This window comes from Pelophylax lessonae, assembly GCF_965119305.1.
Source record: "Pelophylax lessonae genome assembly, chromosome: 11".
Classification (NCBI taxonomy): Eukaryota; Metazoa; Chordata; class Amphibia; order Anura; family Ranidae; genus Pelophylax; species Pelophylax lessonae.
Window position 1 is genome coordinate 195891014 of NC_138778.1, and position 12500 is coordinate 195903513.

General features: G+C 41.0%; 1 protein-coding gene across 1 annotated transcript in view; it reads left to right on the top strand.

Moving 5' to 3' along the window:
- Positions 1-12500, top strand: part of LOC309567551 (cadherin-like protein 26) — a gene marked incomplete at its 5' end in the record, with an annotated part of 147713 nt that overhangs the window by 49003 nt on the left and 86210 nt on the right. The window contains one exon of the mRNA XM_082272935.1: positions 12098-12205. Within this exon, the coding sequence (XP_082129061.1) occupies positions 12098-12205 (108 nt within the window). The remainder of the gene's footprint in view (positions 1-12097; positions 12206-12500) is intronic.

Here is a 12500-nt window from a genome sequence, read left to right on the forward strand (position 1 = left end):
CTGATAAGAGAACAGAACCTTTGCGGCTATCAAATTTGACATCTTTCACAATAGGACACTGACCGAAGGTCTGACTCTACACCACTGCATCCAAAACATAACATACAAACAAAAAATTTGTTTGGTTTTGAATAAGACTTTTAAGCTGGCCATACACTGAGCAAATTTCTCTCTCTCCGGGTAGCCCTGTTGATAGCCTCCTGCCCGATGTTCCTCTATTAAAAAATTGAAAGGGCCAGACAGAAAACTGTTAGCTGAACAGTGACTACAACCAATCAAATGTGGTCTGTGTTACGGTACTTTGGCGCAGCTGGTAAAATGAAACAGCAGGCACTGCAGATTTATCTGTCCTTACTGTAAAAAATAAGAATAAAAAAATAAAAACACACTCCACATCTCAGTGTGCAGCCAGCTTTAGCAACTGTTTAAAAATTGCAAAAATATCTGTCAGCTTGTGTTTTTTTTTATAGATTTGGATAAAGTAGGTAACAATATAGAGATCCTCACATTTTTGCTGCATCTCCCCTAACGTCTTGTGTGGGCACATATCCACCACCTTGCTTAAAGGAAATCTATAGCCATAGCACACAGAATTTCATTTTATAACATGCAATAACAATATAACCAATTGTGTAACATTGTAATAGTAATATAAACAATTATTTTTGATAATCCACTGAAAACAAACTTTTCTTCTTGTTATGAGCTCTGCCTGTCTGCTTGCCATCTCATTCAACAATTTCCTGCATGCTTTGCAGCTTTTCCACTACTGTTTACTTTCAATTTCTGCCTCAACCTCCGCAACATCTCCAAGATAAGCCCCTTCATAACCAACGACACCACAAAGCGTCTCCATTACCTGGTCATCTCTCGTCTCGATTACTGCAACTCCCTTCTCATTGGCTTACCTATAAATAGGCTATCCCTTCTTCAGTCCATCATGAACGCTGCTGCCAGGCTCATCCTTACTAACTGCTCTGTGTCTGCTACCCCTCTTTGCAAATCCTTTCATTGGGTGCCACTCAACCTACAAATTAAATTCAAGTTACTAACCATAACTTACAAAACCATCCATAACTTGACACCCAGCTACATCACTAACCTGGTCTCAAAATAACAACCAAATCTTTCTCTTCGTTCCTCCCAGGACCACCTGCTCTTTAGCTACCTCGTCATCTCTTCCCATGCTCGCCTCCAGGACTTCTCCTGAGCCTCTCCCATCCTCTGGAATGCTCTACCCCAATCTGTCCAATTTCAGATGATCCCTGAAAACACATCTCTTCAGAGAAGCCTATCTGGCACCCACCTAACAACTGTACTTTTATTTTCGCCATCAGCCCATCCCCCACAGTTACAGCGCTTTGCGAAAGTATTCGGCCCCCTTGAACTTTTCAACCTTTTGCCACATTTCAGGCTTCAAACATAAAGATATAAAACTGTAAGAATCAACAAGAAGTGGGACACAATCATGAAGTGGAACGAAATGTATTGGATATTTCAAACTTTTTTAACAAATAAAAAACTGAAAAATTGGGTGTGCAAAATGATTCAGTCCCCTTAAGTTAATACTTTGTAGTGCCACCTTTTGCTGCGATTACAGCTGTAAGTCACTTGGGGTATGTCTCTATCAGACTGAAATTTTTGCCCATTCCTCCTTGCAAAACAGCTCGAGCTCAGTGAGGTTGGATGGAGAGGGTTTGTGAACAGCAGTTTTCAGTTCTTTCCACAGATTCTCGATTGGATTCAGGTCTGGACTTTGACTTGGCCATTCTAACATCTGGATATGTTTATTTGTGAACCATTCCATTGTAGATTTTGCTTTATGTTTTGGATCATTGTCTTGTTGGAAGACAAATCTCCGTCCCAGTCTAAGGTCTTTTGCAGACTCCATCAGGTTTTCTTCCAGAATGGTCCTGTATTTGGCTCCATCCATCTTCCCATCAATTTTAACCATCTTCCCTGTCCCTGTTGAAGAAAAGCAGGCCCAAACCATGATGCTGCCACCACCATGTTTGACAGTGGGGATGGTGTGTTCAGGGTGATGAGCTGTGTTGCTTTTACGCCAAACATAACGTTTTGCATTGTTGCCAAAAAGTTCGATTTTGGTTCCATCTGACCAGAGCACCTTCTTCCACATGTTTGGTGTGTCTCCCAGGTGGCTTTTGGCAAACTTTAACAAGACTTTTTATGGATATCTTTAAGAAATGGCTTTCTTCTTGCCACTCTTCCATAAAGGCCAGATTTGTGCAGTATACGACTGATTGTTGTCCTATGGAAAGAGTCTCCCACCTCAGCTGTAGATCTCTGCAGTTCATCCAGAGTGATCATGGGCCTCTTGGCTGCATCTCTGATCAGTCTTCTCCTTGTATGAGCTGAAAGTTTAGAGGGACGGCCAGGTCTTCGTAGATTTGCAGTGGTCTGATACTCCTTCCATTTCAATATTATCGCTTGCACAGTGCTCCTTGGGATGTTTAAAGCTTAGGAAATCTTTTTGTATCCAAATGAGGCTTTAAACTTCTCCACAACAGTATCTCGGACTTGCCTGGTGTGTTCCTTGTTCTTCATGCTGCTCCCTGCACTTTAAACGGACCTCTGAGACTATCACAGTGCAGGTGAATTTATACGGAGACTTGATTACACACAGGTGGATTCTATTTATCATCATTAGTCATTTAGGTCAACATTGGATCATTCAGAGATCCTCACTGAACTTCTGGAGAGAGTTTGCTGCATTGAAAGTAAAGGGGCTGAATAATTTTGCACGCCCAATTTTTTCATTTATTTGTTAACAAAGTTTGAAATATACAATATACATTTCGTTTCACCTCATGATTGTGTCCCACTTGTTGTTGATTCTTCACAAAAAATTACAGCTTTATATCTTTATGTTTGAAGCCTGAAATGTGGCAAAAGGTTGCAAAGTTCAAGGGGGCCGAATACTTTCGTAAGGCACTGTATTACCTCTTGTATCTCTTGACCTTACCTCTTAGATTGCAAGTTCTAAGGAGCAGGGCCCTCTGATTTGTACTGTATTAAACTGTATTGTAGTTGTACTGTCTATCCTCAAGAATAAACTGTCGGCGCTATATAAATCCTATATAACAATAATTATAATTTCCAAGTACTACATATTCATTGGTACCTTGCATTTTGAAAGCAGTGATTTCTGTACAGACTTGCAGGTACATCAGTTTCACATCTTGTAAACGAACGAGTCCTAGAAGAGTAGACAACTGTGAAAAATAAAGTGCTGGGAAAATATTAACTAAAGGCTTCCAAAAACAAAATTTACATAAACTGCTGCTGTAGTGCACTTACTGTCTGCAATGATTAAATCTAGTAGCTGCAGTGCAAAAGACAGTGGACTGGACACCAGTACTACTCACTTTCAATACTCCCAGTTAAGTAGAAGAATATTATAGTGCAGAAAGCATAACATTTCAGCATGTTCACCTGTTAAACGGCTTCTGTTTTTTTCATATATTGCTGCCACTTCACTAAAAACACGCTCACTTGGTACAGAGGAAGGAGGAGCAGAATGCTATCTTCTAGCATGAGAAGCAAGTCTTTTGTAGTGTGCCTAATTTTCTTTCCACCACTGAAGAGGATCACCACTTCATCTGTCAATTACTGGTTCCTTCAAATAGAGATGAAGTTTATAATCCAGGATCATTATTGCAGATTCAAAAGAATCCTCTGCATGAGGCCCCAATAAAACACTGACCATGGCATCTATTCGACCACGATGAAGTTTCTCTTCTGTCCGTTGCCTTTTTGGACATTTTTCTTATATTGCAGCATCCTGTTCTTCCAGATTAGAAATTTGCTCTTCCTGACTTGTCTTTTCAGGCAGGAACCTCCTGCACCTCCTGTTGAATATCTTCTGTCAGCCATTGTTTTGCCTTGGCTAATATGTCATCAGAAGAGAAACCATGATTCTTGTATTGAGGATCCAAAAGACATGCAAGCACAACATTTTTATTCTCTTCATGCTCCTCAAAACGTTTGGCGAGGCTGTCCCTCATGGCCTGCCTACATGTTTTATGGCCACATGTGGTGGGTCCTTCATTCTCTTAAAGAAGCATCTTCAGCACTCTCACACATGGGATGACAGATGACAAAGATGAGTCGTAATGACTCACCTCTAGTGTCACTTCCTCTATGGGGAGGAGGGTCTCAATGACATTGACTACAATGTCCCACTTATCAGCAGTAGGACAAGAATATCCTCCATATTCACCTGATTCTTTGCAGCATGTGAAGTGTTGAGTTCCATTGTGTTTGAACAGAGTTATTCAAGTTGTTTTTGGGTAGGCCAAGGTCTTCCTGAATGCACCTCAGTTACTGCTTGGCAAGAACTGAGTGGTGGAAATGGCCTGCGACCTCTTCAGCATGCCAATTATATCAAACAAAGCTCTCTTGGTTTGACAGACCATCATTTACTACAAGTTGGAGGGTGTGTGCCATGCAACTGAGGTCTGACACTTCAAAAAGCCTCATTCCTTTCACAATGTTTGCTCCGCTGTCTCGAAGCACAAGCATCACTCGGTTTTTGGTGATTCCCCAGTCTTCAAGCCTAGAAAACTTTCTCGAATGTACTCCCCAGTGTGGGATCCTTGCATCACTATTGTATTCAACACCAAATGCCTTCTTGTCCATCCGCTGTCAATGAAGTGGCATGTAAGACTCATTAGTGACTCTGTTTATCCTGACCAGAAGTCAGTCGTGAATGAGAGTCAGTTGCCAGCATTCTCTGGTTGCAGCATAACCTTTACTTTCTCAATGACCTTTTGGTGAATACTTCCCAGCAATTCGGCTCAATAACACTTGTCACTCTTCAGTGTGTACCTTGGCTCAACTATGGACATCAACCACTTAAATCCAGAGTCAGACACCATTGTAAATAGCTGGTTATCAGTGACCATCATCTCTGTGATTACTCTGTCCAGCAGTTGGGATCTTCCGTCTGAATTTAGCCCCCTTTTTTGTTTTCTGAAACATATCTGTTATTGTTGCCTGGGATACTGGTATTTCACCTTGTGATTCATTGTGTTTTTTCTGTGCTGCATGATATAATTTAAAATGATGAACTCTTAGATGGGCCCAAAGATTTGATGTATTTTTGGTTTTTGCAATTGCCGATCCCATGCTTACATTGTTTGTGCACGTGATACACACTGTTGCTTTTCCTGGAGATGGAGACGAGAAATAGTCCCAGATCACTCTTTTACTTTTTCTATCTGCATCCATCTCCATTGAAATTTGAAAGACACTACTAAAATGTAATATAGGGTTAAAAAAAACTGGCTGGCTGGCACCCTGTGGTGATGAGTGGCTGGCACCCTGTGGTGGGTGGCTGGCTGTCTAGCTCCCTGTGGTGGGTGGGTGGCTGGCTAGCACCCTGTGGTGGGTGGCTGGCTGGCACCCTGTGGTGGGTGGGTGGCTGGCACAGGGGCTGTGGGTGGCTGGCTGGTACAGGGCCTGTGGGTGGCTGGTACAGTGCCTGTGGCTTGCGGTCTGGCACCCTGTGGTGGGTGGCTGGCTGGCACAGGGGCTGTGGGGGGCTGGCTGGTACAGGGCCTGTGGGTGTCTGGCTGGTACAGTGCCTGACCAGTGGCTGGCTGGCTGGTACAGGGCCTGTGGGTGTGAATGGCTGGCTGGCACCAGGTTGCTGTGGGTGGGTGGGTGACTGTATGGCTGTGTTACATTCCCGACTAGTCCTGATGGTTAGGCCCAGTGCACGGAGGCACGTGGCGCAACATACTTAATGACATCCCGACAATACCGGTAATATCGCCAAGTTCCGGGGGCCGATGCCGATATATTTGGGAAAAGTGAATATCGGCCCTCCGGTCGATCCCTAATATATATATACTGTATATATATATATATATTTTTTTTTTAGCAGTGACCCTAGAGAATAAAATGGTGATCATTGCAATATTTTATGTTATACTGTATTTGCTCAGCGGTCTTTCGAATGCAATTTTTTTGGAAAAATACACTTTCACTAATTTAAAAAACAATATAAAGAAAACAAAGTTAGCTGATTTTTTTGTATAATGTGAAAGATGATGTTACGCTGAGTAAATAGATACCCAACATGTCATGCTTTAAAATTGCGCACACTCGTGAAATGCCGACAAACTGCAGTACTTCAAAATCTCCATAGGTGACAATTTAAAATGTTTTAAGGGTTGCCAGTTAAGAGTTACAGAGGAGGTCTAGTGCTAGAATTATTGTTCTCGCTCTAATGATCACAGCGATACCTCACGTGTGGTTTGAACACTGTTTACATTTGTGGGCATGACTTATGCATGCGTTCACTTCTGCTCGCGAGTACGGAGGCTTTACGTTTTTTTTATTTTATTGTATTTATTTTATTTCTACACTGTATCTTATTTTTGTATCACTTTTATTGCTGTCACAAGGAATGTAAACATCCCTTGTGACAGTAATATGGACCTCAAATCCCTCCTTTGCACCTAAAAGCATTCAAAAAAAGTTTGGCTGTTTTGAATACTGTAATTTTTTTAAAATCTGGTGCCTTTAAGTCTTTAGTAACTGGAAATGATGTCATGACATAGCGTCCGGGTTTCTACATCAGAGAAGCCGAATCCAGCTTCATTTGGGACTCTGGGCCAGCCGGCTGGTGGAATGGGAGACCCAGGCAGAGCGGCGAGTGGGGGGAGGGGGGGTAGATATTACCTACCGCTGCATCAGTTGTCATCACAAAAAAGCAGACTGTTTGCTCTAAAAAAAACGGTACAGGCATCACCCCAGTATAACCCCTTGAAGCCGAAGGATACAAATTTGCGTCATGCTGGCGTTAAAGGGTTAAATGTCACTGAATAATGTGTAGTTATTTTTCTCTCCTTTATTTTTCCCCTTTTTAATGAATGCCATTTGTATCTGCAACCTCTTGACATCGTACTATATAATAGTTTTAAAGGGGCCCAGATTTCCTTACAACCAGATTGCTCTTTGTACGGTATTATTTTATTGAAAACCCATGCCAGTGACGAGTCATGGCAGCGCATTGCTGGTTTATTTCCTACCGCGATACCTGATTTTTTCATAAAAACATAATAAACATAATAAAAACATTTTTTTCAAACCAAAGTGTCATTCATGCTCTTAAAAAAAAAAAAAAAAATGAAAAATGGAAAATCATCCAGGAAGGATATCAACCTGCTTTACTTGTTATTAAAGTCATTTTGAACCAAAGGTCTGTGTCCTGGTGAAAAAAATGAACTTTGGCTACCATCAAAGTAACATGATTAAAAGGTTTTGAATAAAAAAAAAAACACCTTGTAAATACCTGTAATTAAACTAATTGGCATGAGTCCCCACAAGCCAATTCCCAGATACACAAAATATTAACAAAGATTACTTTGCTTTGATAAGGAGCTTGCCTTTCTACTACCAAAAAAAGAAAGCAGCATCAGAATATAACAAGTTATGGAGGCTTCCTGGTCTGTTTTCTTATTTTCCTAGATGCTTTTTCCTTAAAATTGTTCCCCTCCAGCCGTTGATTTAACACATACAGTAGTTCCTCAACAGCTGATGCACCGCAAGTTGCTTTGCGAAAAAAATACTGTGCCAGCTTGGTCCTACATATTCCATGTGTTGAGTTCAATATTTGGCAAGTTTTACATTTTCTTTTCATTTCTATTTAAAGTCTCATAACTTCTACTTTATAAATTATGAAATCCAAGTAGGAGTCCAATAAACACCCCAGGGAATCTTATGTGGTGTATTCTTGCGACACACAAAAAAGCCATATTTGGTTTCTTCCCTTAACAGATGGATGAGTGCACTGTTTGCACCCTGCAATTAAGTGTAGCACTGTTCTGCTAAAGCCCAGCAAACATAATTGCTTTATGAGCTATTTTGGAAATTGCTGTTAAAAATACCCTTTCACTTACTTTTAAGTCTGCTTCCATCCATGTTTTTTTTTTTTTCAGACCTCCAAATAAATGTCAAGTTCAGTTCTAGCCTAAACTATTTTTACTATGTAGCCAAGTACAGGGCTACAGCAATATGGAGATGGAGACATTGCCTTTTATTCTTCTCTCCCTCTGAGATACTGATGTTATGATGCATAATTTTACTCCACACGGGAAAGGCCATGAAACCCAACAGACTTCTATGCAGAGTGCTGAGAATCCCGGGAGTTGTAGTTTGGGGAGATGGCAGCCATATGATGATGCCGATTAACTCCTTACACTACAGATCCCAATAGGCACTGTGCAGTAGGAGGAGTGGGATATTTTTTTTTTTTTTAAGTCATTTCTTTTGGCACTAAGGGTATTAGAGAGAGACAGCACCTCTGTCTGAGTATTTGCCTGCCAGCGAGAGACAATGCCAGAGGAGATTCGCGCCTGAGAGTGAGGAGACCAAGGGGCAGTGCAACACTGCCCATTTCCCAGCTTCTGCACTGCTGCCACAGGGAGAGTGAAGCTTCCACTCACCCCTGCTTCCCCCACCGTTGATCACCAGAGGCCTTCAGGTAGAGACCAAGGGGGTCCCCCCTTCTACAGTGCAAGGTCACCACAGCATCCCAGGCACTAGTGAGAAGGCTATTCGCCCATTGCTGATACTGCTGGCAGGGACTAAGCCCACTGAGAGCAGCACACCAAGTGTAACTAATCCATACTGTACCCATACTGCACTTATTCCAAACCTAGACTGCACCTATACCAACCCTATACTGCATTATATTGAAACTTTATCGAATCTGAACCAGATCTACTGATGCTGAGACTATACTGCATCTATATTGTACCTATACATATTAGGCAGGTTAACTGGGACTGTTGTTAAGTGCACAAATGCTCTTAAAGGGCCCCAACAATAGCTTGCACTATTATGCAAGTCCGCAAGTCCCGTTTTTGCCCTGACATCCCCCCCCCTTCATTCTCCTTTTATTTTAAAGAACAGTGCATGCCAAGTCGGCTCAGGACTAGCAGCACCGCCATTAATCTACTTTGGCAGTATAGTTCCAGTATCATGTAAACTTCACTACTATTCACTGCTGCACTTGATTTGGCCTTGCAACTGTTTATGCTGATCTAGATGCCAAATGTCATTGTATGCCTAGTCTTTTTGTTTATTCATTTTGTTATTACCATTGTATTGTATCCATTTTTTGCTTTCTTAGTTACCAACCATATTGGGTGACAATACTGTATATCAAGTTTGCCTTTAATATCTGGTTTGGTGCCTGTTTCATTTGAAATTGCATTACTCCTGGGTTCCAAGTATTACCTTCAATGGTTTCCTGTGATATTGTGTGTTTGTACACTTAACCTGGTTGGTTAGAGAGGCTGAGGTTTTTGGAAAAGGGTGAGGGCCCATTCTTATCAGCAGCTCCTACGGGGGTAGTACTGCAACTAGTTTTGAGACTGGGGAACGTTAAGAACCCCTGTGAGGGATCTACTGCTGGTTTTGTTGCCAAATGATATTGGGAAAATATTTTAACCCATGTAAGGGTTTTCACTGCTTTCTTTGTTGCTATAGGGAAAATGCCACACGGTGAGAGGAAGAAACATGATGTTCCCAGGACATGAATTAGGTAGAACATCCACCAGTGCCATAGACTGCATTAAAACAGTTCCAACACCTTTCCATTACATAAAAAGTAAAATACAAGTTGACATAGAATGCGCAAAAAGGAAAAACCATTTCTGTGTCTGCTGTATGCTCTTTCAGATGGGGGTGCAGAAAAACCAGACAGCTAAGCCATGGTTTGGCAGCCCACCCAGAGTTGTAAATATAGGACTAGATAGGTCTGTTACACATGCCATCGCATTTATAACTCGGGGTGCAGAGTTTGTAAGGTAGTATTACTATGGCTATTGAGTTCAATAAAGCCGCACCACAACTGGGAGTCAAATGCTCAACTTGTAGTTTCAGTCCCACAATGTAAAGTTGACAATTGAAAAAAAAAAAATAAATAAAATACTCAGGCTTTTAGGAGGCAGCAGTAGCAGGTCTCTTCAGAGGGCGGTAAGCAGTACAGCAAGTCTGAGAGAAGCCCTAAGGTGTATCATTTAGAAGAAAACTATTTTTCCATGAGCAACTGAGATAGTTTGTAGTCAAAATTTCCCAGACTCTTTATGTGCTGTACCTGAAATGACTTGCTTTTTTTAGTGGAGATCTCCACTTAAGATAAACTTGCAAGTAACCTTAAACTAAAACACTTCTCCCGCTTGCTAAGAACAATTTTTTTTATTATGCATTTAGTTAATGGGATAAGGTTCAATATTGGATGGAACATAATTATATTATTTGGTTGCTTGTAGTTTAAAAGAGAAGTATGGGTTTCCTTTTTTTAAGTATAGAAAATAAGGATACAGTAAAACTGCATGGCGCAGCCAAAAAGCTAGTCCACTAAACTGAGTGCCTAAGATTCCCCCTTTAAAACAAATCCTATACCCAGGCTATGGAAACATCAATCATTACACAGTGGTAATGATTGGATATAAATACCCTGAAGATAATATTGTAGTGTTCAAAATATTTTTCTTAGAGCTCAGCATAGGGATGTTACAGTACCATTACGCGCTACCATCTGCATTCCTTTGAGATAACCAGGGGTGATAAATGATAGGAGAACCCAATAGCAATGAATGGATATAAGTACTTTACTGCTTAAAATCTAAAGGTGCATCTCATAAAATTAGAATATCATCAAAAAAGTAATTCAATTAAAAAAGTGAAACTCATTTTTTATATAGATGCGTTACACACAGAGTGATATATTCCAAACATTTCTTTCTTTTAATTTTGATGATTATAGCTTACAGCTTAAGAAAACCCAAAATTCAGTATCTCAGAAAATTAGATTATTCCATAAGACCAATAAAAAAAAAAAGATTTTTAATACAGAAATGTTGGCTTACTGAAAAAATGTCCATGTACAGTAGAGTATGCACTAAATACATGGTCGGGGCACCTTCTGCATGAATTGCTGCATCATATTGGCGTGGCATGGGGGCGATCAGCCTGTTGCACTGCTAAGGTGTAAAGGAAGCCCAGGTTGCTTTGATAGCGACCTTCAGCTCGTCTGCATTGTTGGGTCTGCTGTCTCTCATCTTCCTCTTGATAGTAACCCACCGATTCTCTATGGAGTTTAGGTCAGGCGAGTTTGCTGGCCAATCAAGCACAGTGATACCATGATCATTAAACCAGGTATTGGTACTTTTGGCAGTGTGGGCAGGTGCCAAGTCTTGCTGGAAAATGAAATCAGCATCTCCATAAAGCTGGTGAGCAGAGAGAAGCATGAAGTGCTCCAGAATTTTCTGGAAGAGGGCTGCGCTGACTTTGGACTTGATAAAACACAGTGAACCAACACCAGCAGATGGCATGGCTCTCCAAATCATCACTGACTGTGGAAACCTTATACTGGACCTCATGCAGCTTGGATTCTGTGCCTTTCCACTCTTCCTCCAGGCTTTGAGACCTTGATTTTCAAATGAAATGCAAACTTTACCAGAGGCCGTGATGATTTGTGTAGCCACATCATTCACTGGTGTTAGTCCACTGTGTTTTATCAAGTCGAAAGTCAGCGCAGACCTCTACCAGGAAATTCTAAAGCATTTCATGCTTCCCTCTGCTGACCAGCATTATGGAGATGCTAATTTGTAAAACACAAGTACTTTGATTTCCATACCCCAGCCACAGCTTTGCTTTATACTCCCACTACTAATCTAAGCCTATTCTATCTAACCCTGTAAAGCAAAAATATGTATACTTACCTACTCTGAAGCCACTGCAGTTTGGTTCCATGATCAGCTGTCAGCGGCGGCTTCAATGTAGACGAGGGACAGCCGGCAATGGATCCCCTATAGTAAGGCTATGGGTGATGTAATCTCCCAGGCATTTGAAGCTGTTGTCAGCAATTGCTCCTCTAAACAACAGCTGCTGCTATAGAGATCATGTGACTGGACCAGAATAGCTTCAGAGAAGGTAAATGTACAGATTTTGACTGAACTTCCACTTTAAGCTAAAACTTTTTCTGTTTTTACTGAGCAGAATACAAGACAATTGTTTCATGAAAATCTTCACAAAACTGCTTTTTATCAATTTTCAGGAACTCATTGAAAGGACAGTATTGCATCGCCAAAAGAGAGACTGGATTATCGATACCTTCACACTCCAAGAGGAGATGCCTGGTCCCTATCCAATGCTAGTTGGCACGGTAAGCCTTTGTGTACTTTGGCATTTTTATTATTCTAAGCTGTTATTACTCAAGCACCTAGCACTGTACCTAAGCCTGGTACACACGATCAGACTATTGTACAAAAAAATATCGCTTTTGAAGCGATCGTACCATAATCTGATTGTTCGTACACAGCTTTCGTCCGAAATTCTCTGAATGGATAAACACGAAAATTTCTCATACAATACCAGATCATACGATTGTCATTTAATCAGTACAGTTATCATTCAAAATTACATTACAAATACATTAAATCACTTCAGAATTTTTATTC